Source organism: Mus musculus, chromosome 6 (genome assembly GCF_000001635.26).
Source record: "Mus musculus strain C57BL/6J chromosome 6, GRCm38.p6 C57BL/6J".
Classification (NCBI taxonomy): domain Eukaryota; kingdom Metazoa; phylum Chordata; class Mammalia; order Rodentia; family Muridae; genus Mus; species Mus musculus.
The window spans coordinates 29,364,487-29,392,239 of NC_000072.6; the positions used below are offsets into that span (position 1 = coordinate 29,364,487).

The following is a 27,753-nucleotide window of genomic DNA, read 5'->3' on the forward strand; positions in this document are numbered from 1 at the left end:
CTTAACCACTGAGCCATATGTCTAGTTTCATATTTTAGTATTTATTTTTTAATGAAAGTTTGATCAAAGTATAATTGACACCTAGAATGTATCTATCATTTCCCAAAAATTTCTTGTGTCTAAACTTTCCCTCTGCCTTTGTTCCTAATCCATCATTGACCCGTAACTCTGCATCAGTCTGCATCTTTTACTTGTAATTTCCAGTAGATTTTGGCGGGGGTGGTGTTAGTTGGACCATTCAAAATGGTGATGTTCTTTTTGCTTGAGTCTTAAGTGTCCTTAAAATGAAATGGGTCAAAAGACCTTTGGTACCTAGAGTCTTAATGGAAGTTTAACATTTGATAAAAATGGTGATAGCTGATAGTTACTGAGTGCCAGCTATATATACCAGGTGTTGCTCGAGCCTTTAGTTTGTTTGGTTTCCCTCCCTCCCTCCCTCCTTCCTTCCTTCCTTCCTTCCTTCCTTCCTTCCTTCCAAGACAGGGTTTCTCTGTGTAGCCCTGGCTGTCCTGGAACTCACTCTGTAGACTAGGCTGGCCTCAGACACCCGCTTGCCTCTGCCTCCCGAGAGCTGGAGCTAAAGGCCTGCACCACTGCTGTTGCCACTACCACCAGCTGTTTGGTTTTTTTTGTTGTTGGTTTTTTTTTTTTTTGTTTGTTTGTTTTTTCCAGACAGGGTTTCTCTGCATAGCCCTGGCTGTCCTGGAACTCACTTTGTGGACCAGGCTGGCCTCGAACTCAGAAATCCACCTGCCTCTGCCTCCCGAGTGCTGGGATTAAAGGCATGCGCCACCACGCCCAGCTCAGCTGTTTGTTTCTTATTTAAAGTTTTTATAACCATCAGTAAGGCAGGTGAAATCTCATTTTACAGATGAGGAGACTGAAATACAGTTAAGTTTCTTGCCCAAGAACTGGAGAGTTGGCTAGGCAATCAAGAGCACTTGTTGCTCTGGGTTCAATTCCCAACAACCACATGGTGACTCACAGCCATCTGTAACTCCAGATTATAAGCCTAAGGCACTTAAGGAGCTCTGGTGTCCTTTTCTGACCTGCAAGCAGTAGCCACATACATGATGCAGTGTTTTGCAGGCAAAACACTCATGCACATAAAGTAATCAAAGAAGAAAGAAATGCCCCTTGTCCAAGGCCACACAGCTAGAGGTGCTAATTCACACTCAGACAATGTAACTTAGAGTCTCCACTGCCTCCCAGATAGACACAAGACATTCAAGTCTTCTACTAACCTTAACACCAGTAGTGCTGAGACCGCACATTCTGAGTTAGGTAGTCAGGAGCCAGTTCTGTGTTGAGTGGCAGCCCTTTACCTTCAGCTTGGACCTGATTTGGAGGTGTGATCACCAAAGCTTTAGTTCAAAACAAAGTGTCTTTCAACTGCTGCTTCTGAAATCAAAAGCCATTTCTTCATGCTTGGTTTAACTTCACCTGGATATTCATTGTTTGATTTATCGTTTGTGAGATCTGCCTGTTCCCTTTACTTTTTTGTGTTTTCGGGAAGTTTTTTTTAAGATTTTTACACAATTTTTGTTTTCTAGATGATCCAGATCCTGATGATGGATTTAATTATAAACAGATGATGGTCAGAGATGAGCGGAGGTTTAAAATGGCAGACAAGGATGGAGACCTAATTGCCACAAAGGAAGAGTTCACAGCTTTCCTGCACCCTGAGGAATATGACTACATGAAAGACATAGTCGTGCAGGTGGGCGAGGCGAGGGTCCCGGCAGCTACGGCTGCAGCCCAGCTTCTCCTGTGCCCATGCGCTTACTCTGCTCTGTGCTTGCACCGTGCCTGGCTGTGCAGTGGCCGCACACTGAAGCTAAGGAGCATTGCTGCTTTTCTTCAGTACCCTAGGTTTATCATAACACTGTCTATCAAATAATGTATTTTTCCACTTCATTGCTATGTCATGAAGTTAAAAATTAGAGGAAATCTTATTCCAAATATCCTGTGATTGGTGTTCAGAAGCCAAGTAATGACATGACACTTAGGAGTTCTCCCAGAAGGCAGAATCATCTCCCTCATTAGCAAGAGTTCAGCATGACTAGGGCCACAGTCTTTGTCATTTGGTAGTGTCCTCCAAAGGACTCAGCTATTCTAGGTAGAAGTAAAAGAAATTGCTAGTATTTACCTATTTTCTAACTAAAAGGATATGGGTTTCCCTCCCTCCTTTCCTTCATTTCTTCCTTCCTTTGATTTTTGTTTTTGTGTGCATTTTTGGCTGCAGTGTAGGCTGGTTTACCTGCAGCTTGGGAATGAACACTGGTCCTCTTTGAACCTCCTGTCTCTGACCTCCCCAAAGTGTGGGATTACAGGGGTTTGTTGTCTTGTCTGATTTTAACCATACACACCATACTGTCTCCCGGGCAGTTCCATTAAAAACTAGATGTCTTCTTGTTCTTTTCTACTTAGGAAACCATGGAGGATATAGACAAGAATGCTGATGGGTTCATTGATCTAGAGGAGTACATTGGTAAGTCTCCTGTTTCCAGTGTCCTTAAATACCGAAATGCTTTGGAAGTTGTAATCATCAATAGAAATCGTTTACCTCATGGCTCAACTCTTTTTTTTTTTTTTTTTTTTTTTTTTATGGTTTTTTGAGACAGGGTTTCTCTGTGTAGCCCTGGCTTTCCTGGAACTCACTTTGTAGACCAGGCTGGCCTCGAACTCAGAAATCCGCCTGCTCTGCCTCTCGAGTGCTGGGATTAAAGGTGTGTGCCATCACGTCTGTCTATGGGTCAGCTCTTAACAGATGGTTCAGACAGACTGATGTGGCAAATAGTATAACTTGAGCTGGATATTTTAGATTAGTACATCTCAGTTTTCACCTGAGGAGGTCCTGAGTTTGATTTCCAGCACCCACACTGGGTGTCTGTAACTGCCTCTAACTCCCACTCCAGAGAATCTGATGCCTTCTGGCCTCTCTAGCCGCCTGCACTCATACATGCGCACACCTTAAAAGGATGCACAGATGCATACATACACACAGAGTTTTAAATAATTTAGAAAGAAAGTCTATCAGATAGACTGATGGGAAAGCCAAATGCGTGGTGATGCATTTGTCAGGAACTGCAAGAAGAGGAGGAGTCCAAGGCCACTGAATACAAGAAACAGAAAGGCCGAGAGGATGGAAGGCCACCCAGCAGCCTGCTCACTGTGTTGTGCACATTTTCTGTCTAAGTCCTCTGAGAAGTTTCCATTTTATTAGGGTATTTATTTTGGCCATTTTCCGTTTTAGTTGTCACTATAAGGGAGCAGATGAGGGCTACAAATGAAACTTGAGAGGAGATTGAAATGTTTTTTTATTTTTTGAAATTATATCTCTACAATGTATCATAATCATGTCTACTCCCTGGTTACTTGTTTGTATTATCCTTAATTAAAATTGCTTTATAATTCTTTTGTTACAAGTGGCATTCTATTTTGAAACAGACTTTTTTTTCTAATACACATCTTTTGGTATATTGAGAACAGGGGCTAGCTACGAATTCCTAACCGTTTGAGTTGTTCTAGTCTGATCCTAGTTTTAATCCCTTATCAGCTGAGTAGTTTGTGGCCACTGTCTCCCGTCCTGCTGGTTGTCTCTTCCCTCTATTGATTGCCTCCTTTACTGAGCAGAAACTTTGTAGTTTGTATGATTTCAACAAACTTAGTTGCCTGTGTTGATAAAGTGCCTCCTGTTACTCTACTGATCTTGTAGTTTAGGGTTTTATATCTGATCTATTTGGTCTTCTATAGACGGACACCCAGCTTTTTAAGTACCATTTGCTGAAGAGGTTATCCTTTCTTTCTTGAAAATCTTGTGGCTATGGATATATAGATTTATTCTGGATTCTTGGTTCTGTTGTACTCTACATTGGACAGTAACTTTTCTCATGAACTTTCTGCTTTTGTGTTTCAATCTCTGATCATCATCTCGGGTATTAACTATTAAGCCTGAAAGAGAGTCTTGTGCTTACATCTGTTACCGTCGTGAATGCTGAGCAGTGTCCCTGCTGGAGAAGCAGGGTGGCGGGTGAGAGCTGTGTGAAGTGATGGAGCCTCTTCATGACAGGCTCTTGTGTTCTTAACCCAAGTTGATGTTTACCACATTGTCTACTTCTAAGTACTTTATCTTTTTATTCTTGGCTTTGGCATTTTGTTGCCAAAAACAAAATTGTTGCCATTTGAAACTTCTAAAGCAGAGAAATTCAGGCTTGTCACAGTTACTTGCCAAGCACTGGGGCCCGATAAGCAGATACAGGTTTTCTTTTTCTGCATCCTCCAGATTCAAGGGCCAGAGAAATTACATTTCGAACCTGTAAAACAACCAAGAATGTGTGTGGTTTTCTTTTGCAAGTTAGTAACTATTGCAAGCTTGTGCAGCAGGTACTGGGGTTTATAGACCCATATATTCTCCCCAACAGTGTCTTCCAGCTTGAACACATGCACTGGTTTCTGCCCTGTTAGAAAGGTGAAGACACATCTGTCCAGCCCCCTTTACTCCCTTTCTTATTTGGCCCAGATCTTAGTCACCTTACCATTTTATCTGTAAGCATTACATTATGTATCTCCATAGTACGTTTATATTTCAAAACTTTTTGAAGATGGTCTGAACCAAAAAATTAATTCCTTAGTCTTATCTGGTAGATTGAATACTTTTAGAATAAGCTAAAAAAAATTTTAGAGTAAGCTAAGATATTTTTTGATATCTTTCCTCATATACCTTTAAAATGTACTTATATGATATAGTTTAGCTTCTGTTTTTGTTTTTATTCTTTGGGACATTGGGACAGCACTATTATCCCAGACCTAAAAGAAATCTCTGCAAATACCATGCACTTACATATTTTAAAGTTGTCTGTAAAATATTTAATTCGACTTCTAAAAGACTAATAAAGTGAGGCTGGAGAGATGACTCATCGGTTAAGAGCACTGACTGCTCTTCCAGTGGTTCTGAGTTCAATTCCCAGCAACCACATGGTGGCTCACAACCATCTGTAGTGAGATCTGATGCCCTCTTCTAGGGTGTCTGAAGACAGCTACAGCGTACTCATATATTAAATAAATAAGTAAATAAATATTACAAAGTGGGTGTGGCAGCCCCTGCTTGTTATCACAACACTTAGGCTGAGGCAGGAGGATTTTGTGAGGTTGAAATACACCAGCTCTTAAAAAGTAATTCAGAAGTTTAAACTTGGAATGGATATTAGATGATGCACAGGATTGGCTTTATAAACTGTGGTAATAGCATCATGGTTATGTAAGAAATGTCCTTCATTTGTAAAGCTATATTCAAAAGGACATGGAGATATGTGGTTAGAATTTGCCCTAAAATAATTCATTGGGGCGAGGGTGTCACATGAACATATGGCAGAAACTGGCAGCTATTGAGTTGATGATGGCTAAGTGGTGGGTCTGTGGACTTTCTTTCCTACTTCTGTAGGAAAGTTTTCATAGTGAAAACAAAAGTGGTAAGTAGGATGCTGGTCTCAATGCCTGCATACGTGAGCACTCAGTAAATGTTAATGGCTGGATTTTGAGGCGGGGTGCCACTATGTAGCTCTGGCTATCCCGAGACTCACTATGTAGACCAGGCTGCTCAACATGCCCCTGCCTCCTGCCATCTGATTAAAGGTGTGCATCATCACATCCGGCTGTTATTTTCGCATTCATTAGTTGTTAAAGGGAAAATAGTACTTTGAGTTATAGATGCATGCATAGAGGCAAATATGTAAAATATATACATATTTTCCTTCATTAAACTGGAAACACATTTATTTATTTTTGTTGATGTGTATGTGTTAGGTACTGGAGGTCAGGCCCAGGGCTTTGACTCGTTAGGTAGGGTCTCTGCCACTCAGCTCTAGTCCAGCCCTATGTCATTTCTTTGTTTTGTTTTAAACATTTATTTATTATATGCAAGTACACTGTAGCTGTCTGAAGACATACCAGAAGAGGGCGTCAGATCTCATTACAGATGGTTAAGAGCCACTGTAGTTGGTGGGATTTGAACTGAGGACCTTTAGAAGGGCAGTCAGTGCTCTTAACCACTGAGCCATCTCTCCAGCCCCCTCTATATATAATTTCAAATGCCAATATTTGGTTGGCAACACTTAACCATTCCTTGATTGCAGTTGATTTTTGTTTAATTTTGTAGGGATGTTCATCCTGTTTACCAGTCAAAATATAGACAGAAATAGTGTTGCCTTGAGAAAATGAAAATATAATCTATTCTCTACTATTTGGATTTTATTTATTTTTATTTTTCACAAACATATTTGTGGTTTTTCTTGGTTTGTTTTATCTTGGAAGCTTTAATTGTTCTGACATAATTACTTGCAAGTTTATTGTGTATCTAAATTAAAATATTGTTTTCCAGAGTTAAGCTTAGTGTTTTAAATGTCTTGACAGATCAAATTGTTCTTAAATTGTTAATACAGAGCTGAGTGGCTGAGGCAGGAGGAATGTCTCCAGTTTAAGGCCTATCTAGACTAAAACCCTGCCTCAAAACCAATGGAAGAAAATAGCACTTACTGTACACATGTCACCATAAAAAAAAACAAAAATATATCTGTTAATTTTTTCCATCTAGCTTTCTATTTGTAAATAGCATTGTATGTCATTACCCTGAACGAGGTCTCAGGGTTAAAGCTGCTCTCACAGAGGATCCAAAATTGGTTCCCAGCACCTACTTCAGATAGCTCACTACTGAACTACCACCGAAACTCTAGCTCCAGGGCATTAGACACTACCTTCTGAACTCTTTAGGCGCCTGCTGCCCCACACATGCAGGCACACACACATAATTAAAAGAAGAGAAACCACAGAAGCCCTGTCTGTAGAGTGGAGATGTGTGGCAGCCATGCTTTGTTCTCCTAGTGTCTTTAGTTCTGTGCCAAAATTTATGATGTAATTCATCACCAAAATTGTGTTTAATGATCTCATAGCTAAAATTTAGACTGTTTTTGTTTTATTTACACACAAAAAATTAGAAGTCTCTTCACATGTGAAAGTATTTGTTAACAATTTTCCTGCCTGTCTGCCTTCTAAAGACCAACACCACTGTTTTTAATCATCTCTAGAGCTTCTTCTACTCTATTAGGTTTCATTACAAGTGAAGAAGATGGCTATTCTAAGAAGGGAAACCGGGTAGAAGCCACATTGTAAGCCACATTGTAAGAGTGCTGAAGTTGAGAATCAGGGATCTGATTCTTTGACGGTTGTCCCTTCTCAGTGTACTCTGGGTGTTCTTCTGCTTGTCCTGACTGAAGGCCACTGGCTTAGTGCACTTAGCTAGGTGTTGGTTAGTAAGTGCAGTTTCCTTGAGAATTTAGAATTCTACCTCCTTAAACCAGTGCTCCAATATACTTAGTCACTTGGGGTGAGATGCAATGCAGTAAGAAAGGAACTCTTACTTGGTACCAGTCAACTTAATTACTTTTTATTTTGAGACAAGTTCTCATGTAGCCCAAGCTAGCTTTGAACCCCTGCCTCAGCCTCTCAACGTGCTGAGCTTAACAAAAATGCACCACCATGCTCAGCTTCACCACCAGAAATACAGAGATACAGGCTCTGCTTTCCTGTCACTCAGTCAGCAGCTGGGAATACTATTGTTGAAAGATGAACAGGAAACACACCTTGCTTTCTTTTTTTTTTTAATACATTTTTTTTAAGATTTATTTATTTATTATATGTTTGTACACTGTAGCTGTCTTCAGATACTCCAGAAGAGGGCGTCAGATTTTTGTTACGGATGGTGGTGAGCCACCATGTGGTTGCTGGGATTTGAACTCAGGACCTTTGGAAGAGTGGTCAGTGCTCTAAACCGCTGAGCCATCTCACCAGCCCCACACCTTGCTTTCTAAAGCCTCTCTGGCTTGAGAAAACTGTGGCTGTTACTGGGTGCCAAGAAGGACTAAGCCAGATTGACAGAGGCAGCCTTTGGACCAAACCTGATTCCTCTGTTGCGTGTCTCTGTGCACAGGTGACATGTACAGTCATGATGGGAATGCTGATGAGCCAGAGTGGGTGAAGACAGAGCGAGAACAGTTCGTGGAGTTTCGAGATAAGAACCGGGATGGGAAGATGGACAAGGAAGAGACCAAAGACTGGATCCTCCCCTCAGACTATGACCATGCAGAGGCAGAAGCCAGGCATCTGGTCTATGAGTCAGACCAAAACAAGGTGAGTTGTTCCAGGCCCAAGCAGTCTAGCGGCGTCCAAAGGTTTTTCTAGGGGGTTGCCTTCAACAGATTTCATCAAAATATACAGAGTATTTTTAGAGTCTTAATTACTGTAAGTCTGCAAGGACCTAAATTTAATGACCAGAAGTCTACGGGTAGCACTGTCTGGTCTCATTTTGGAAATCTTTTGCTCTGTGCTCGTAGTGTTGGAGAAACCTGAAGTGCAGCAGAGAGCATTGATATAGAAAGTCTAACCCAGAACACATCACCTCTAAGTGTTGAATCCCCAGATTTTCTTTTTAAAAAATTGTTATTTCCTGCATTCTTTACCTACTACAGGCTCATTCTTTTTTGTTTTTTGGTTTTGGTTTTTGGTTTTTGGTTTTCGAGACAGGGTTTCTCTGTGTAGCCCTGGCTGTCCTGGAACTCACTTTGTAGACCAGGCTGGCCTCGAACTCAGAAATCCGCCTGCCTCTGCCTCCTGAGTGCTGGGATTAAAGGTGTGCGCCACCACCGCCCGGCTACAGGCTCATTCTTTAGTGCCATCTTACAACAAATACACACACATGTATATAATATTTTAGAACAAGACAGAATGACTGACTGACTGACTGACTGACTGACTGAGACTCTCAATATAAAGCCCTTGCTGGCTGTCCTGAAACTACAGTGTAAACCAGCCTAGCCTCCACTCACTTGCCTGTGTCTCTTCAATGCTGAGATGAAAGGTGTGTGCCACCATTCCCAGCAGCAAATAGATTCTTAAAATTTAAGCCCTTTTCATGGGGTCATAAGCTGGCTTTTCTCTGGACTCTGTTAAAATTGAAAACTGTGTGAAGTGCTTAGGTAATCAAATCTTCACTAAGCTCTGTCACCTTTCCAGAGAGCTGCATATTGAAGACCAGAATTTTTGCTGTTTTGAACATTCTTTAAGCTTCAGGTGCTGTTTCTTAGAACCTTTTTTAAGGGTGGACCAGTTCTGAGTTCTTGCTCAGCATCACTTGAGCAGCCAGCTGTCAGGCCCTGAATTGTGTGGAGTGAGCAGTCTTCTTTGAAGAGTCTTGGTGCTGATTAAGATGAGCGACTGAGCCTTCTTTGGGTGTGGCTCATCTAGTTACAGTGGAGGTGAGATAAGGTTTGGCCCTGGAGAATTCACTGTTCCTGTTACACCTTGGTATTATGCTCCCTGAAGTATCAGCCTAATGTTAGTGGCCATTCCCCACCCATACCTAGCAGCTGCCCCATAGCTGCCTTCAAAGAGAGCAGATCTGCAACTCTGCCCTCAAGTTGTTGAGTACATTTGGCCTGCCATTTCACTTTTGGCTTTTTTTTCTTTTCTTTTCTTTTCTTTTCTTTTCTTTTCTTTTCTTTTCTTTTCTTTTCTTTTCTTTTGAGATAGAATCTCCCTCTGTAGCCCAAGCTGGTTTTGAACAATCCTTCCTTCTGTCTTTACAAGTTCAGGGGTCAAATCCAGGACCTCAGTCTTATAAGGCAAACACTTTACACGGAACCATATCCTCAGCTCACTAATGACTTTCTTGATGAAGTGTGTGTGTGTGTGTGTGTGTGTGTGTGTGTGTGTATGTAGAAGGGATAGGGGATAGCATGTTTACACACGTAGAGGGAACTAAAACCTTAAGTTATTACAGTCTCTACTATTTTATAGCAGTCTTTCTGAATTTGGAATGGCAAGTATATGGCCTCAATTCACTGTTCACTCTGGTTTCAGGATGGCAAGCTCACCAAGGAGGAGATTGTCGACAAGTATGATTTATTTGTGGGCAGCCAGGCCACAGATTTCGGGGAGGCCTTAGTACGACATGATGAGTTCTGAGCTGCAGACAGAGGAACCTACATTTCTTCAAAAGTAATTTATTTTTACAGCTCTGGTTTCACATAAAATTGCGCTACTGAGACTGTTATTACAAACTTTTTAAGACGTGAAAAGGCATATTGAGATAGTGAAATCACCCGTCCCCACTCCTCCTCCCTCTGAGGGGCTGGAGGGAACCCGAGCTTCCGAGGAACAACTCTGATTAGTACACTTGTGTCTGTAGGTTTACACTTTGTATAATGTATAACATGGTGTGTTTATTTTTGTATTGTTCTCTAGTTGGGGCTATACTATGAAGGATCGAGATCCTCCACCCACACTTGTAGGCAGATATTAGCATTTACACGTCCTCAATCCTTTACCATAGTTTTTATAATTCTCACTTAACTAATTTTTTTAAAGCCTGAGATCAATAAGAAATGTTCAGGAGAGAAAAAGCAAAAGGAAAACCATGTGTGTCAGGATCGATGCTTAGAGGAGAATGCTTTCTCTTGCCTGTTGAAAAGTCTCATTGCATGAGTTGCTGCTCGGTTGTCATAGGCCCAGCCACTGAGCCTGCCATTGTCTGGGCAACGATAGAGTCCTGTGCTGTAAGACAGCTTGACACAACTCGATGTCATTCTTTTTCCCCTTTAGGACTAGCTGTTTTCTAATTTTGTCAGACACAGCTGTGCTAGGAAGAATTAGGGCCAGTGTCTTGAAAAATCAATCAAGTAGTGTGTATGATGTCTTCACGGGGCTATTTCTAGCTCTTTATAGAGCTGTTTCCAACTAGAAACAGCTGGAAAACAAGAAGAACAAAGTGTATGCAGGGCATGCATCTTACTCTTACTTGAAATCACTGTAAGGCCCCATCCAGCCCCTTTCTAAGAATTAACCTTGGTTTTACTGCAGTTAAAGTTGATTCTTTTCCAATCATGACATTGAAAGTGCCTTTAACAGGAAAAATGATCACTGAATGGGAATTGGACTAAGATAAACAATTTGGGCACCTTCCATGAAAGCATTGAACTTCCTGATACAGTGGGGTTTCCCCCTTTTTCTCTTGAGAACAGGAGCTAAATAGCAGTATTCATTACAAGCTTGCTTGCAGTGTTCTTACCTTGTGGGCTGGTTCCTAAACCTCACCCTGCTGATTGGACCAGGGATCCTCATACCTCAGAAGGCAAACCACTCTTCTCCCAGGCCTCTGCTCACCAGGGCTTGAGCTTTGCCTCAAGGATAGAAGGATGTACAGAGGGGGCTCTTGGTTTGAGGACCACTTGAGCCGTTTTCTCATCTCCCTTTCTCTCTGACACAAAAAGGTGGGGTTGTAGGAGGGTTGTAGATCATCATGTTGCCATCCTTATTAAAAATAATCATCATCATCATCTGTTGCCAACTCCATTCACCTGTTTTGGTCTCGAGTTGATGGGCCTCTTAAGAATTATTGTACCCCAAGTCTTTAACCCTCAGGTTACTAAGATGAATACACATCTGTATAATCTTTATTACTTCCTATATCTCTGAACAACACATTCAGGTGGTGCTGGGTGATGGCCATATCTGAACCTAGACTTCCCTTTGGTCTTCCCCAATCCAGTTGAGGTGGGCGGCCTGGTGTGGTAAAAGCCCAGTTGTGGTGTGACTTCACCTTAGCCATTGCATCAAGCTCTTGATAGCAGATACACTCTTACGTTTCTAACCCCAGTCTAGGAGTAATGAACATCACTGCCTTCCAGGCCCTCAACTGTATTGTTAAGGAGACCAGAGATAATGAATGCCACCAACCCTGGCTTAGAAAGGGCAGGTCACACACTGTGTGGCAAGAGGGCATTACAGCTCATTAGGTGCACAGAGCCTAATGCTAGCGTGAAAGTCACACACTTATCCAGCAAGCTGAGTCTGCTAGGATGGCATCTTCTGGACCTGGGTGCTCAGCAGCAAAAACTGTGCTCTAATGTCTATGAGCCCCTCATAGTGTTGGGGTTTGGGTGTGGGTTTCTGGTTTAAATCAAGTCTGAGGCAGTGAGCAGTGGTCTCATGTCTATAGAGTGTGCCCTGTGAATGCTAAGCTCTCTTGAATTTGAGTATTGGTTCTTTTTTTTATAGAGTGTAAACCAAGTTTTATATTCTGTAATGCAAACAGGTACCTATCTGTTTCTGAATAAAACTGTTTACATTCATCAAGGGCTTATGTGTCTTTTATTCTCTTGGAAATGTGATTATATTCCAGGTCAGCCAAGGCTGCATAGAGAGACTCTGTCTCAAGAAACCAAGAAGAGGCTGAAGAGATGGCTCAGCATTTAAGAGCACTGTTTGCTCTTCCTCAGGACCTGGGTTCAATTTCCAGCACCCACATAGCAGCTTACAACTGTCTGTAACTCCAGTGTCAGGGGATCCAACACTCACATAGTCACACACACTGGCAGAACGCTGATGCACATGAAATAAATCAGTAAAAAGAAAGAACCAAGGAAGAAAGACATGGGTTTAGGGTACTATGATAAAATGTCAGAAAAGGAATTTTCCCAACTCCATTTACCTATCAATGGGCCTCTTTAAGAATTACTGTATTCCAGCCTTTAACCCTCAGGTTACTAAGATAAATATACATCTCTGTGATCTTTTATCACTTCCATTTCTCCCTCACACTTAGTCCTTTGCTATTCCTGAGATTTCTGGCTCCTTCTCACAGCTACGGCTTTCCTACCTTCAGTGCCTGATATCAGTACCCAGCACTCCTTGCGTATAACTCAACACGCACTTCTTCGTTTCGAGGGGCTCCTTTTCCAGGAGCAGCAGGTGTAAGGAGGGTATAAAGTAAGATGTTTTTAGCACTTGGGCTTGATTTATAAATGCCACTGAAACATGCAAATTCATTTTGAGGACATCAAGAGATTAAGACACTAACTTTAATCAACGCATAGCTTTAAATGGATACATTTAGCCAAATGAAGGGGAGAACACCTAGAATAACTCTGTGTCAGATAAATGAGGTGAGGCCATTCTGATCCTGGCAGCCATAGCCCAGACTGCAGCAACTGGGAGAGGCCACATAAGGAAGCTCTTCGATTCACTGCAGGTGCCCGGTGTCTGCTGCCTTTTCTTGGCACTGCCCCATGCCAAGCTTATTCTAATACTGGATATATCATCTCAGATCCCCAGCAGGGAGGAGAAAAAAAAAAAAAAAGAGCAAAAAAGGAAGTGTTACCCATACACCAGAAACGCAGCCCTTCTCTCACAGTTCTCCAGAGGTGAGAGTGCCACTTAGAAACTGTGACTGTTAAAATGGTCCATGTGGCCCTGCTACAGGCAGAGAGTAACAGGAAAATGAAGGTGACTCACCAGAGTGCCACCACTCCCCATCTTTCCCCTGTTAATGGTTAGGATTCTAGTGGAGATGTAGATACTTAAATGTGGCGTTGTGTTTGCTGCTAGCAGGCCAGCTGAGGGGCCTCAGTGAGGGCCAACTTTGCTAGAAGAGACAGTAGAAACTTCTGTTTTCTGAGAGCCAGACACGTCAGATTCGTCTGCCATGGGCTTCCTGCACACCATCTCCAGAATGCAAGCCCGGAACTGGAAAGAGAAGTGTTTATTATCCTTACCCTGAAGACTACCTAAACTCCACCTTTAACTCCTTGCTCCTGCAGGCTAAACTTTAAAAGGACTGGATTAAAGGTTTGCAGAAGGCTGGACTTATGTGCTGGTACACATCTTTTGACTCCAGCACTCGGGATAGGAGGCAGGACCACCTCTTGAGTTCAAGGACAGCCTGGTTTCCATATGAGTTCCAGGACAGCTAGTGTTACTCAGACCCTATCTTTAAAAAAGAAAAAAGCTAGACACCTGTTACTGTTGATGTTATTTTCCACCAAGACAGAAAGAGTAGGGATGATGTATATATAACTCAGTGATGCGGATATTTGCCGAGCATGTGAAAGGCCCTTTGCTCCATCTCTGCCATTGCTAAATGAAGTAGGTGGGGGCATTTCCCATCCTTTCCCACTCTTTCAATTTGATTTTTCTGGCTCAAGGTCTAGCCTCCCCTTGTTCCAGTATTTTAGGAACCATACTCTGGGTTCATGTGCCTACCAAGAGCATCCTGGCCTGCTTGGACTACTCTGGCTTTCCTCATCTATAAGCCCTGTGTGGAGGCCAGGGTGCTGAGTCACAAAGACATCAATAGCGGAAGAACCAGGGTCTAATGGACCAGAACCTCGTGGGAATGTAGATAGACCGCTTTACCTGCTTATTCATGAAGCAGTAGATGATGGGGTTGTAGACACAGGAGCTCTTGGAAAAGAAGGCGGGGATGGTGACAAGCCGTAAGTCCAGCCCGTGGTTCCGATTGTTGACCATGTACATGGCCAGGGCAGCATAGGGCACGTAGCAGAGACAGAAGGATCCCACCATCACCACCACCATATGACTCACCTCCCGTTCAGCCTTTTGTGTCGTAGCAGACTCTTGCTGCTGAGCTGCCACCTGGAATTGAGCACAAGGGTCAAAGCCCTCTCTCTCCTGGCTGAGTTTGGCTTTCCCTTGAGGGAGGCATCATGAAGGGCGTCCTCAGCTCTGACACTAGAAAAGATCCCATCCTTGTCCCCTCCTCTCTCTGGTCCTTCGCCCACTACCTCTTGTGCAGAAGATGGAACCCAGTACCTCACACCTGCTAGGTAAGTGCTCTACCAATAAGTTGTAACAGCGTTTTCACTCCCCCTTCCCCAATACTCCTATCTGACCACGGATATTCTAGACGTATCCTGAGGAAGATATATACTGTCTCTCCTGGGGCCTCCTGAGTTACTCCTACCTGCCCCTCTCAAAACCCACTCACAGCTCTGAGAGTCCTCAGCAACTGGGAGTAGGAGAAGCAGATGAGGGAAAGAGGAATGATGAAACAGAAGATGAAGAGGAACCAGGTGTAGTACTCGCTTCGATACTTGGTGCCCACAGTGTACCAGTCTGGGCCACAGGAGCACTGCAGGCCCTCAGGGATGAACCTGAAAAGGACCAAACATTCATTCCGAGAACTGGAAGAATGGGCTTAGCTTCTGGATTGGCTTCTCCAGTTGGAAGAATGCCAGAAGACACTACAGTAGTTACAATGGCAGAGTAACCATTGATGTCTCCAGCGGCCCCCTTTCCTCCTTACTCTACCAACTCAGGTCAAAGAATAAAAGGTTATACCCAATCTCTCGTCCCACATCAGAGCACTGCCCTATCCTCTCACCTGCTCCAGCCAAAAAAGGGTGGGATGGACACCCCGATACCAATAATCCAAGTAGCCAGGACCACCATCAGTGCATGCTTGGAGTTGAAGCGGATGCTGCCGAAGGGTTTACAGATGACAACGTAGCGTTCAAAAGCCAGGAAAGCCAATGACCATCCTGTCACTAGACCTGCAGCAAATGTGAAAAGAATGGGGTAGACAGACTCCCTGAGCCTGGAGTGGAATATAGGTGTAATTGAGCAAGTCCAGAGAGTTGGAATGGAGTTTAATGCTCACACAGCCCATTGTTAGAGGTCCAACTGCTCAGGATAATTAAGGGCCCCTCTCTCTAGCCCAGGTTGCCTTCAGTACCTGCTACAGAGCCCAAGAAGGCCTCCAGAGCACAAACATGGCGACCAAAGAGGAAGTATCCGTGACAGCTGGCGATGAAGACTGTGAAGACAGAGAAGATGCAGAAGAGGAAGCCCCCGAGGGATACATTGACCAGAATATAGTTGAGGGGCTGTCGCAACTTTTTGTAATGCAGTGTGGCCACCAGCACTATGGCATTGAGTGGGGTCCCCACAAAGAAGACAAATCCCATGAAGGCTGCCTGGAGGCGGAAGGCCCAGACAGGAGCAAGGTGGTACTGAGGCCCATCCCAGGGCCCCACCGAAGAGATATTCTGAAACAGGTAAAAGTCATCCTCTCCTGACATCTCCCGCTTGGGATGCCCTCACTACCACCTCCGGTCCCTCTTATAGACGATTCTTCTGCTATCACCCTTCCCTACAGCACCCTCCTTTAAAGATACAGTTGAGACTCTGAACTATCCTAAGCCTCCCAAAGACAAAGTCCCAGATTAGAGATCTCTTAGTTCTCACCTAAACCTTTCATGAGCCCAAAGCTGATTGATTGTGTTCTTCAGAGGATAAGAGATTGAGGTCAGAAACCTGGATAACAAGGCTGGGTGCTTTGGGGTCAGTATTGGTTTCTGTGGCCTGGAGGATGCTGACCTATATTCTTTGGAGATGCTGCCATACCTCATTCCCACCTCTGCCTTTGGCTTCAGGCTCCTCTGCATCTCACCTGGCCCTTTGTGAAAGATGCTCACCTGAGTGTCCCTATCCAGAGACCTGGGAATCCGCTTGGGGAAACAGGAAGAGGATGAGTGGGGAGGCCCCCTTGGGAGCATTTTAAATAGCCACTGCGGGACAGTGCAGAAACAACTGCATCCTGCCTTAGGTCCCAGGGTATGCCTGAGCCACTACTATGTGTTTGGCCTCTGCAGGGAGGCCTTCTTATGTAGGTAGACCTGCAGCCAGCCAGGTTAGGCTGCTTCTTAGACTAGGCTTCCTTTATATTAGAGCAGATGAGAATGAAACTCTTCTGAATAGTCTGGGTTCACTGTTAGGGAAGGACACCAAGAGTTAGTCTCTTGTCAGCATCATCACACCCAGCCTCAAATAGAAAGCAGAGAGGAGTGGACGTGGGTAAGGCTACAAGCTCTTAAAGCTGGTCCCTCGTGACATACTACCTTCAGCAATGCTCTACATCCTAAAAGTCCCATTACGTCCCCAGTCATCAACGGTGGACCAAGTACTCCTCATATACAGAAGCCTATGGGGGCCGTTTCTCATTCAAGCCATCACAGCAAATTAAAACATGAGGGCCAGAAAGCCGGCTCCGTGATTATGAGCACTCACTGCTCTTACATAGGACCCAGGTTTGGCTCCCAACATCCACATGGTGGCTTCCAACTGACTAACTCTAATTCCAAGGAGATCCAGCATACTTTTCTGACCTCCGAAGGCACCAAACATGCACACAGTGTTCATACACACACACAAGCAAAGCACTCATACACATAATCTTTAAAAGAAAGTTAAAAATATGATTTTTTTAGAAGGTGTTGGGACACAGTACCCTGCCCAGTGAACAATGCTTCTCCCAGACTATGTGAGTTATTAAGTGAACATCCCAGTACCGGGCATGAGGTATCTCCATACAAGTTACCAGTCAGGGAGGTCCCAGGGGTCCCAGAAACAACACAAGCTATGGCCATTGCTCCTGCTTGCCCACCGTAACTAGATGGTAAGACCTTACTGCTGAACACTGTGGTGTAAGAGAAATCAGGCTGGAACTTACTGAACACTTTTCTCCAGGCTAGCTTATATAGTGCCAGCAGGGGCCCTCTAGGCCATGGCGGGGTGGGGGGCAGAGAAGTGTCAATTTTATCCAGTCGTGAACCCTAACAGCATAATATCCATATGCCAGGTGAGATGTGTCCGCTAGTACTATAACAGCATAGAGGTTGTGGGGCAACTTCCTGCTTGGGTTTTAGGCCTGGTCCACAGGAGGGGCATCCATACCTGGTACTGTAAATATTTTTAAAAGCCCAGAACTTTTGAAGGTCATGGGCTCTAGCCAAAATTACTATTGTTTTACTGAATTATACTTGTTGTCAAACTGCCTTTTAAATATTTATATTTATACATGTAGATTAGTGCTTCTCCCAACCTTAGCCCAGGAGACTTCCTTCTGCAATGGGAAGTGGTTATTGAAGAGGCTCATCTGGTCAAATGGGCTGTTAACGGGGACTATGAAGTGTTCGACTCTGAATGGAGCTTCTCTGTCTGTCTCTCTGTCTGTCTCTCTGTCTCTGTCTGTCTGTCTCTCTGCCTCTCTCTGTCTCTGTCTGTCTGTCTGTCTCTCTGCCTCTCTCTGTCTCTGTCTCTCTGTCTCTTTTTCTCTGTCTCTCTGTCTGTCTCTCTCTCTTTCACACACACACACACACACACACACACACACACAGAGAGAGAGAGAGAGAGTCAAGGCAAAGCTCAGGGACCATTACAGAAGAGAGAACAGAAAGAATGTAGAAGTCAGAGGATCAGGGGGAGTGCTGTGAAATGCATCTTCCGGACATGACCTGGACATGAGCTCACTGCTGCCATGGTTACCTGCACAGGATCAAGCCAATAAGATCATCTGCACCCAGCAGGCAGCAGTAAGAGAACCCAGTGGGTTATGAAAACTCAAAAGGAATAGCCGTGAAGGTGGGAGGGGACATGCTGAAAGGTGGGGATTGTGGGAGAGGAGGCTGGGCCCTGGGACTCTGAATTCAGGTCCTCATTCATGCCTGTAGAGCATCCCACCCCCGCCACTGGGCCATCTATTCAGCCACCTTTGCCTTTTCCTAGACTTAGAGAAGTCTAAAAGCGGAAGTGTGTGTCCCATCCAGTAAGCAAACCTGTGTGAGTTGGTTCTCATAGGCCTGACTCTGTCTCTCTGCCTCTCTGTCTCTCTGTCTCTCTGTCTCTCTGTCTCTCTCTCTCTCTCTCTGTGTGTGTGTGTGTGTGTGTGTGTGTGTGTGTGTGTGTGTGTGTGTGTGTGTTTTAAGCCAGAGATGGAGAGATGGCAATACCCTCTTTTGGCCTCTGCAGACACTTGTGCACACAACTCTCTCTCTCTCTCTCTCTCTCCCTCTCTCTCTCTCTCTCTCTTGTGCACACAACTCTCTCTCTCTCTCTCTTGTGCACACAACTCTCTCTCTCTCTCTCTCTCTCTCTCTCTCTCTCTCTCTCTCTCTCTCACACACACACACACACATACATTACCCAACACAAATATACACCCACAGGTAGGATGGTACAGAGATTACTAAAAAAAAATAAATAAAATAAAATAAAATAAAATAAAATAAAATAAAATTCATCTGAGGGACCAGAAACCACCTGGACAGGGCTTGAGGATAGAGCCAAAGGCCACATGGCATGTGTCAACTCAACAAGCATTGCACAAGTTAGCCTCAGCTGCCTCCTGTGGCTCCTGACTGTCATGGATTCAAGACACCTGGGGCTCTCTTACTCCTCATGTAAGGCTAAGTAGTAGCCACCTCTTTAGCCTCACGGATGCCCAGATACCTGCTCAGACAGTCCCCTTCCATATCAGAGGGCTTGAGATAAAAAAAAAAAAAATGGACCCAAATTGGAAGGAACCTAGACCCAGTTAAGATGTGACAGAGGACCCAGTGAGGTTGAAGCCAACGAGTATCACCAAAGCACACATTCTCACCAACACCAGGCGGAGGCTCACCTCTCCAGTGACCTTGAAGCCATGCAGTAGGGGACAGATGGGAGGTTCTGAGAATAAGGCATGGGGCAAAAGAGGAAGGAAGGACCATGACCCTAAATTGGAGGCACTCTCTTTGACTTCTTCCTCTGTTCACTAGCCCACTCTCGTTCTTGGGAATGCTTTTCCTTTCTTTAAAAAAAAGAATGTAAGTACATATGTGTGTATAAATGTGCACATGACCATGTGGGTCTAAGCAGAGGCCAGAAGAGTGTGTCAGAGTCCCCTGCAGCTGCAGCTACAAAGCGCTGGCAGTGAGTTGCCCATTGTGGGTGCTAGGAATGGTCCAGTCCTTTATCAGAGCAGCAAACTCTAAACTGCTGAACCCCTACTTTTCTGTTAAGATGCTGCCTGCATTTTTATTTCTAAATATATTCTCCCTGACAGACTGAGTTTTCTCAGTTTCTCTGACCTTCATGGCCAACTGCTCCCCCATAAAGGAAAGAGCCCCCTCCCCTCCATTTGTGAACAACTGATTTAGCTGTACATTATAAACGTTCTACATCCTGGGACAGGGGGATGTTTCCTTAACCGTTTTAGGGGTTTTTCTTCTATTCTCATCAAGGGGTCACAGACTCTTACTCCCAAACAGATGACAGTAGACTCAGAGGAATCTGTGAATGAACAGCAGCGCAGAAGAAAAGCAGCAGCACCGAGCTAAAAGTCTGAAAGTGAAAGATGATCAGAGTCACAGAGTTAGCTTCGTGCACTCCAGAAGGAACTCCTTCAGAGTGACGAGTGGGAGAGTCTATGCAAGAGATAATGCAAACTACCCACTCTCAGGGTCATGACAGATAAGAATGCCTCTCTGGGGGACTTCACAGGCAAGACATTGGTGGGACACAATAAGCAATGTCCTCAATAGCAGACACAAGAAGTCATCACTATTTCACTGACTCCCAAGATGGACTCACAGCACAGAAGCACTGGGTGAGGCAGAATCCCAGAAATCCATGGGCTCCTCCGGTCCAGGGAAAGTCTGGTATCTGGAGGTTTGAAATGTGTTTTCCTTGTCCTAATCATTTTTCTTCTCTGCTCAGTATTTATAAACTTCAAAAAATCACCAAAAGAATATACAGGCTCCACCTACTCAGTTAACCCTTTCAGAGACAACTAGGATTAGCTTATGCCCTGGAACACATGCAGAGGTCAGAGGACAGCTTGTGGGAGTTGGTTCTCTCCTTCCACCATCTGGGTCCATCAGCCTCACACACTGGGCCATCTTACCAGCCAGCTTTTGATACACAGGTGACAATGAGCTTGACTTGTGTTGTGACAGTTCTGCTGAGTACTGACCCACAAGATTCTCCAGACATGGACTGGCGAGATGGCTCAGCAGGTAAGAGCACTGACTGCTCTTCTGAAGGTCCTGAGTTCAAATCTCAGCCATCACATGGTGGCTCACAACCACCCATAATGAGATCTGACACCCTGGTCGGGTGTGTCTGAAGACAACTACAGTGTACTTAATAAATAAATCTTTGGAGCAGGGCTGACCAGAGTGAACAGAGGTCCTAAATACAATTCCCAACAACCACATGAAGGCTCACAACCATCTGTACAGCTACAGTGTACTCATATTCATTAAATAAATAAACAGAAAAATGAATAAATCTTTTTAAAAAGATTCTCCAGACACATGATTGGAAAAAGGATGGTATGACATGCTTTACTGGATATGAGGGGGGGTCCCCAAGTGTGAGGAGCGGGTGTGGCGGCAGTCCCAAGAAGGCGCCAGGGACTGCAGCTAAGTCTTATGACTTGCACCTGAATATAAGCCACGACCATCATGAGAGCTGCGCAGGTGTACCAGGATACTGGCGAATCCATTTTGGTGGAGATATGCTCCTGCTGCCCTGATTAGCTGAAGCTGTGTACCTGGTGAGGTGATGTGGCCTGCTGTGAGTGGATGAGGGCTGAGAGTATATAAGAGTGAGAGGCCTGGGTTAGAGAGAGGATTATTATTCGAGAGAGGATTATTGTTAGTGGGAGATATAGATAAAGAGAAAGAAGAGAGAAGAAGACTGAAGTTTGCTGAATAAACTGCTGTTAGAAGGACTGGTGGTCGTGTCGTTCTTGCTGGTCGAGAGCAGACGCAACATCCAAGCCCTCCTCAAGCTTGGGAGAAAATGAGGGAGCTCCAGGGGCACATCCAGGAGCCTCTCTAGAAAATTTGGTTCACATGTAGAAACATGTGAACCATGACGAGCCTGGAATCTAACAGCATGAATCCAGGGCACAGCCATTTAAGTCTGGCACTAAACCGAAGGCAGGTGCTGGTGGACTTCCTCTACCAGGGCGCTCTCTCCTGCTCCCCTTCCCTTCCTCCTGTGCAGGAAGGATTTGAAAGCATGGGAAACTGCAGAGATGAGATGGCCAGCATTCAGTGAACAGTATGATGCTCCATAAAGGCCACAAGAGAAGAACAAACCTGCCCCAAATCCAGAGCCCTGCCCCACCCAAAAGCACCGCCTGTGACCTAAGTGGAGTTTCAGCTCTGAAACATCTTCAGCAAAGACCCCCTCGCCCACCAAGGAGAACAATGTCAAGAATGTGCGCTGAGGTCATGGGATGACATGTTGAGTAGAGTTGTATTTATAAGCCAGTTGAAGCGCTGGAATAGCTACAGGAAGAAGCCTCTCGGGTTCGAGAATAAATGAGCCCTTCTCCCCTGCCACTCCCCACTGTGACTAGTGAGCAGAGTTGCCTGTATGGTACAGAAACTCCTGAGTGGTCATAATATAACTTTAACAACCTGGGAGCCAAGGAAAGCTGGCTAGTCCACTCACAGAAGTGAGGCCAGTTCGCATTCTTCAAAGGTATCACTTCACAGGGTGGGGCTCTACTCAGGACTTCCCTGAACATCTGTTTCCACTTGGAATTTCTTTTGTGTGTGCATGTGCCTGGGACTTTCGATTATTCCTTCCATAGACCTCTGCTAAGTGGCAACTGTAGGCACAGTGACATGGAGAATCCAGTAAGGTTGGTCCTGCCACGTGCTTAAGCAGACCAGGCATACAGATCTGCTGAGAGCCACTGGCACCATCTGGCTTGCCAAAGGCCAGGCACAGCTTAGACTCAAAGACCACTAAGACAGATCTTTGCCCCCATGGAGCTCCCCACTCATAGGAGCCCCCGCCAAAAGCAAGCAAGGGTTCCATGTGTGTTAGGTGTGAAATAGGCCGGGCTAAGACCACTGCTTCTCCTACAGGGCCCTCGCATCTGAACCATGATCTCACCTTTTTGGGGATCCTTCCCACCTGTCAGGCCCCCCCCCCCCCATGTACCCTTAGGCTGTGGGTAGATCATCGTCCTGTGAATGGAAGTTCTCAGAAACAAGCTATGCCTATGTTAAAGGTTCTGTGAGACTGACTGACTGGTCAGAACTTCGTAACTGTGCTAGCTGCCACAGCAGCTTAGTTGGAAGGACGTTGGACTGAAGACTTTAGTAACTATGGAATAGTGGAATGTTGCAGATCTGAGGCTAATTATCTTGAGCTGTCTTGATCCACATTAATAGCCATTCATTGCCCACCTCTATGTCTGACCTAGTACCCTTGTGACTATCACTTGAAACACTTGAGATGTATTAACAGACCACTAGCTTCCACCATCCATAGACTAAGACTGCCATCAGATAGCAGCTGAAACCCCAGCAGAGATGTCCCCCACTCTGTTCTAACCTATCCACCTTATAGTCCCATCAGTGCATCTGAAAGGGACTCGGATTGCTTACGTTCTTGTTCTATAACTATAAAAGCTTCATGAAACTGCCACCACTCTGGAAAATGGTATTTAAGGCAACCTGATTCTATGTTCTTGGGTCGTGGTCTCTCATATTTGGCTCTAGAACAAACTATCTCCTCCTCTTCTTGAGATAGGGTCTCACCATGCAGTCCCCCCGGGGGAGGGGGGAGCCTGAAATGTGCTACATAATCCCTGCTGACATCGGCCTCCTCTCTCGAGCCTCAATTGAAAGGCTGTGCCACAGCCTGGCCTCAAACCCCATCTCCTGTCATCAGTAAGAACTGATTTTGGAGTTAACACTTAGCAGCTTCCCTGCCCCACCCCCACCCCCAGCAGGGGCTGTTTGGTGTGGAGGTGTGTGAGGACAGACTCCTGTCTCCAGTTTTCTAGAAAGTCCGAGAAGCTGTGTGTCCTGCATTTAAAGCGACTTCAGATGCAGATGGCAGCAGAGGCTGAAGCTAGGCAAGAGGAAGCATTCTTGTAACAGGTGGGCACATGGCAAGTGCAGGCGAGTGTCCTTGTCTTACAGCAGAGAACATGGGCCAAAGTTAAGAGACTGGTAAAGCACACAGCACATGCCCGGCCCGCAGCAGGCAGTAAGGCCTCTCTTCTGTTAGGTACTCCTCCACCCCGCCCATCTCCGCCCATCCCCAACCCCTCCCACCTCCAGCTCCACCCCGATCCCTACAACCCCACCCCCCTCCCGTCTTAGGTTACCACAATCACCCGTTTCTGTTGTAGAGCATTTTATACGCTCCATCACCTACCTCACCATCACCCTTAAGGGAGACAGGGCAGGACCTGCCTTTCCAGATGGAAGGAGATGCAGTAGGTTAGCCAAGGTGGCCTAGACAAGGGTGTGCCAGGTCCGGCGTCTGGGCTGGCGCCCAAGAGTTTACCAGGTATGAAGCATCTTTTCCTGGTGGTCTAACCAGGAGCTAAGAAAAAAGAGCAGCTTGGAATTGACAGCAATAACTCCTAAGACAAAGAAGTATCTGCTGGGGCCTGCCTGGCCCTCTCTTCCCTTCTTCCAACAGTGAGTTTGGAAGTATGAGCTCTGGGTGAAGTCCTAGGCAGAGGAGTGGCTGTGTGACTGAGGAGATCAAAGCCTGCTGGAGCACTGCCTGCCTGGGCTGGGAGCCAGCTTGAGAGGAGCAGCAGAGAAACCGGTCCTAGGAACCACTAGTGCAGTTAATGTTGATGATGTGGTAGAGAGGATACATCTGGCCAGGAGTAACCGCCAGTGGCTCGTTGGTCTAGGGGTATGATTCTCGCTTAGGGTGCGAGAGGTCCCGGGTTCAAATCCCGGACGAGCCCTGCTTATCATTTTTTGCTCCCCCTTGGCCAACTTCCACATGCACAGCCTGCTCTTGCCAGAGATCTGGTTAAAGGATCTTGACGGCCAACTGTCAGTCACCTCGGAGTCTTAGTCTATATATGTGGTTGTTTCCACGTGGTCAAACAGGACAAGCATGGTTTTAAAGCATCCACTGGGCTTCCTGTGTGAGGGAAGGGGACTTTGGATCATCTACAGGGGGCTGGAGCCTCACAAAAGCACATGAAAGCCAGGTTCTTGAACCTTGAAATTCCTACAAATACCACACAAATGAAAGAAAGAGTCTTACAGCGGTGTTTCAGGAAACCAGGGTAGGTGAGGGAATTCCGCCAAAGAAAGAAAGATGAAAGAAAGAGATGAAAAAGGAAAGAGGGCACGCCTTTAATCCCAGCACTCAGGAGGCAGAGGCAAACAGATTTCTGAGTTCGAGGTCCTGGTCTACAGAGTGAGTTCCAGGACAGCCAGGGCTACTCAGAGAAACCATGTCTCAAATAAAACAAACAAAAATAAAACAAAAACAAAAAAAAAAAAGGGAAGAAGGAGAGAAGGGGGTGGAGAGAGTAAGCACAAGAGAGCGATCTACTGAAGAATCAACACAATACTATGATTTGTGTAGGATTTCCCAGCTTTTTCTACCGTTTCCAAACAGGAAGTACAGATGCATTGGTAACTCTGTGATGCGACCATCAATGTGTTTCTCCTACGGACTCAACCATCCTGGACACGGATACAAGATACAAGCGTTTAGGTGCTTGCTCAGAACACTGCCTGTCCCCTGTCCCCATACCTAGCTGGGGAGCTGCTGGGGAAGGGAGAGTCAGTCGTGTTCTGGCTTGGAGCCCCTGGTAGGCTGCCCGTACTCCAGTGCAGAGCCCCACACCCATGCACACACTGGTGACACGAATATAGCTCAATGAGTTATTTAAAAAGGACGGAGGTGGGGACACACTGGGGCAGAGGCTGTGGGGAGTAGGCATGATCAGAACATATTGGATACACGTATGAAATTATTAAACAAATGAATTAAAAATATAATGGAAAAGTCAGATAACCAAACGCCAAACCTGCCCTCACTGAAGCCACTTTTTAAGCCATAAACTCTGTGCCCCACCTCCTTACTGCAGCCACACCCAGGTAGAATATTCCTCCTTCAGCATCTGTCCTGAGGGTAATCTTGAGGGCAGCCTACTTTGCACGTGTGCCCCTCTAATCAATGCTTTGGATTCATCAGCCAAGGAGAGCTGCTCTCCTTAGGATCCCTACTGGAAAAAATAAAGTAAAAATAAAAAGCTGGGTGCTGGTGGCACCATACGTCTTTAACCCAGCACTCCGGAGGCAGAGGAGAGTGGATCTATGAGTTTGAAGCTAGCCTGGTCTACAGAATGCGTTCCAGGAAAGTCAGGGCTACACAGAGAAACCCTGTCTTGAAAACAAAACAAAACAAAACAAAACAAAACAAAACAAAACAAAACAAGACAAGAATCCCTACCGGTCTATCCTTTACATGGCTCTACCAGTAGTATCCCGTCACCATCTTTGGGGCGGCTCCCAGATGGGGTAATATTATTCCATGGGATTCCTCCTAAGGAGAATAGATAGAACCTAGCAAACAAGAATGCTCTGAGAGCTGGGGTGACACAATATGAAAACTACTACAGAGTAAGCACACATCAAATAGGAAAGATCAAGGCAAGAAAGTCATGAAAATAGGGCACAATAAGTAGAAAGAGATTGTTGAGAGAATAAAATAAAACATTAAAAAGTAAAAAGCAGGGCTGGTAAGATGGCTCAGCAGGTAAGGGCACCTGACTGCTCTTTGGAAGGTCCAGAGTTCAAATCCCAGCAACCACATGGTGGCTTACAACCATCCGTATGAGATCTGACTTCTGGAGTGTCTGAAGACAGCTACAGTGTACTTACATATAATAAATAATAAATAAATCTTTTTTTAAAAAAAGTGGAAAGCAGGGGACTGGGAAGATGGTCAGTGGTCAGAGATCTTGGGTTTGATTCCCAGCATCCACATGGCAGTTTGCAACTGTCTATAACCATAGAGGATCCTACACCTTTTTTTTTCCTTCCACGGGAACCAGGCACACACAAATGGTGCGAAGACCACATAAAATAGAAATAATCTTTTAAAGGGTTGGCAATGAAGCACAGAGTGCTTGCCTAGCACACACAAAGCCACGGTGGATGTGGATCTGTAATCTCAGCACCAGGGAGTGGAAGGAAAAGGAACAGACCTTCAAGGCCGTCATCAGCTATACAAGGAGTTTCAGGACAACCTGAGATATAAGACCCTGTCAAGAAACAGAGCCGGGGTGGGTGGGGTGGGGCAGCAACAAGGATGCACCAAACAGATTAGACTCAGAGAGAAGTAGTGACCGGAAGATAGAACGAATAAAAAACATCCAGAAATGTGGGCAATAGGAAGATCACCTGAGACAGAATAGTTAAAAGGCTATGGGCGAGACTGAGGCACGCTAAGAGGCTGAGCAAGTACAAGAAATGTACTGTTTAAAAAAAAAAAAATGGGGGCTGTCGAGATGGCTCAGCGGGTAAGAGCACTGACTGCTCTTCCAAAGGTCTTGAGTTCAAATCCCAGCAACCACACGGTGGCTCACAACTATCCGTAATAAGATCTGATGCCCTCTTCTGGAGTGTCTGAAGACAGCTACAGTGTACTTACATATGATAAATAAATAAAATAAAATAAAATAAAATACTATAAAAAAACTATAAAAGTGAAGAGAAAGACCTTAAAATCACCCAGAAAGAAAAGTACCTAGTTGTTGTTGGTAGCTCTCTGTGTGTGTGTGTGTTATATAAGAGCCTGTCTCAAGAAGAGAGAGAGAGAGAGAGAGAAAGAAAGGGAGAGAGAGGAAGGAAAGAAAGAAAGAAAGAAAGAAAGAAAGAAAGAAAGAAAGAAAGAAAGAAAGAAAGAGAGGAAGGAAGGAAGGAAAGGGAGAAGGAAAAGAAAGAAAAGAGAAAAGAAAAAAAAAAAAAAACAGAGTGAATCTAAACCAATAGTATCCAGAAGGTGATGCTAGCAGACCACAGATAATGATGATGGTGACGAATCTGAGTGGGGTTAGAAACAAAGCTGAAACCAAAATACCAGCTTGAAATGTGGAGGACAGGGAAAGAAGAGTTGGAGTGTTCTACGCGGCTTCTATTTACTAGAAAAGCATGGTGACTTAAAGATCCAGGGAAATGGGTGCACAGCGGTGGCACCAACCTCTAATCAGAGGCAGAGACAGACAGATCTCTGTACATTTGAAACCAGCTTGGTCTACATAGTGGGCTCTAGGCTAACCAATGA

The 27,753-nt window shown here is 44.9% G+C and overlaps 2 protein-coding genes and 1 non-coding gene across 5 annotated transcripts in view, besides 8 other annotated features; 2 read left to right on the forward strand and 1 right to left on the reverse strand.

The window, feature by feature from the left end:
- The window catches only part of Calu (calumenin), a 28,570-nt gene extending 16,381 nt beyond the window's left edge, over window positions 1-12,189 (forward strand). For all 3 annotated transcript variants that reach the window (NM_007594.4, NM_184053.3, NM_001285412.1), the window contains exons 4-7: window positions 1,554-1,720; window positions 2,431-2,491; window positions 7,985-8,184; window positions 9,913-12,189. In NM_007594.4, coding sequence (NP_031620.1) covers window positions 1,554-1,720; window positions 2,431-2,491; window positions 7,985-8,184; window positions 9,913-10,017 — 533 coding nt within the window. In that variant the 3' untranslated portion in view covers window positions 10,018-12,189. The remainder of the gene's footprint in view (window positions 1-1,553; window positions 1,721-2,430; window positions 2,492-7,984; window positions 8,185-9,912) is intronic.
- Window positions 12,185-16,027, reverse strand: Opn1sw (opsin 1 (cone pigments), short-wave-sensitive (color blindness, tritan)). The gene is made up of 5 exons (NM_007538.3): window positions 15,584-16,027; window positions 15,233-15,401; window positions 14,837-15,002; window positions 14,245-14,484; window positions 12,185-13,575 (listed from the first exon to the last, which is right to left on the reverse strand). The coding sequence occupies exons 1-5, from the start codon at window positions 15,927-15,929 to the stop codon at window positions 13,456-13,458; spliced, it is 1,041 nt and encodes a 346-aa protein (NP_031564.1). The 5' UTR covers window positions 15,930-16,027; the 3' UTR covers window positions 12,185-13,455.
- Window positions 15,927-16,501: a transcriptional cis regulatory region, noted in NCBI's record as "562 S opsin-luc construct fragment; includes the Opn1sw promoter". NCBI's record gives its function as "blue cone cell-specific expression of Opn1sw" and the evidence as "EXISTENCE:reporter gene assay evidence [ECO:0000049][PMID:19014374, PMID:16574740]".
- Window positions 15,927-22,598: a transcriptional cis regulatory region, noted in NCBI's record as "mB-6.4lacZ transgene fragment; includes the Opn1sw promoter". NCBI's record gives its function as "blue cone cell-specific expression of Opn1sw" and the evidence as "EXISTENCE:transgenic organism evidence [ECO:0001131][PMID:7918227]".
- Window positions 15,931-16,452: a transcriptional cis regulatory region, noted in NCBI's record as "0.5 kb transgene fragment; includes the Opn1sw promoter". NCBI's record gives its function as "blue cone cell-specific expression of Opn1sw" and the evidence as "EXISTENCE:reporter gene assay evidence [ECO:0000049][PMID:18854042]".
- Window positions 16,062-16,088: a protein binding site, noted in NCBI's record as "CRX-binding site". NCBI's record gives its function as "acts in synergy with retinoid-related orphan receptors to activate the Opn1sw promoter" and the evidence as "EXISTENCE:protein binding evidence [ECO:0000024][PMID:16574740]".
- Window positions 16,134-16,172: a protein binding site, noted in NCBI's record as "RORE2 site; binds RORalpha and RORbeta2". NCBI's record gives its function as "acts in synergy with cone-rod homeobox to activate the Opn1sw promoter" and the evidence as "EXISTENCE:protein binding evidence [ECO:0000024][PMID:16574740, PMID:19014374]".
- Window positions 16,144-16,165: a response element, noted in NCBI's record as "conserved RORE2 site". NCBI's record gives its function as "Opn1sw promoter activation in response to retinoid-related orphan receptor binding" and the evidence as "EXISTENCE:site-directed mutagenesis evidence [ECO:0005528][PMID:16574740, PMID:19014374]".
- Window positions 16,206-16,245: a protein binding site, noted in NCBI's record as "RORE1 site; binds RORalpha and RORbeta2". NCBI's record gives its function as "acts in synergy with cone-rod homeobox to activate the Opn1sw promoter" and the evidence as "EXISTENCE:protein binding evidence [ECO:0000024][PMID:16574740, PMID:19014374]".
- Window positions 16,217-16,239: a response element, noted in NCBI's record as "conserved RORE1 site". NCBI's record gives its function as "Opn1sw promoter activation in response to retinoid-related orphan receptor binding" and the evidence as "EXISTENCE:site-directed mutagenesis evidence [ECO:0005528][PMID:16574740, PMID:19014374]".
- Window positions 24,338-24,409, forward strand: n-TPagg6. Its single transcript has one exon. It is a non-coding gene; the product is annotated as a tRNA-Pro (tRNA).
- The last annotated feature ends 3,344 nt before the right edge of the window (window positions 24,410-27,753 follow it).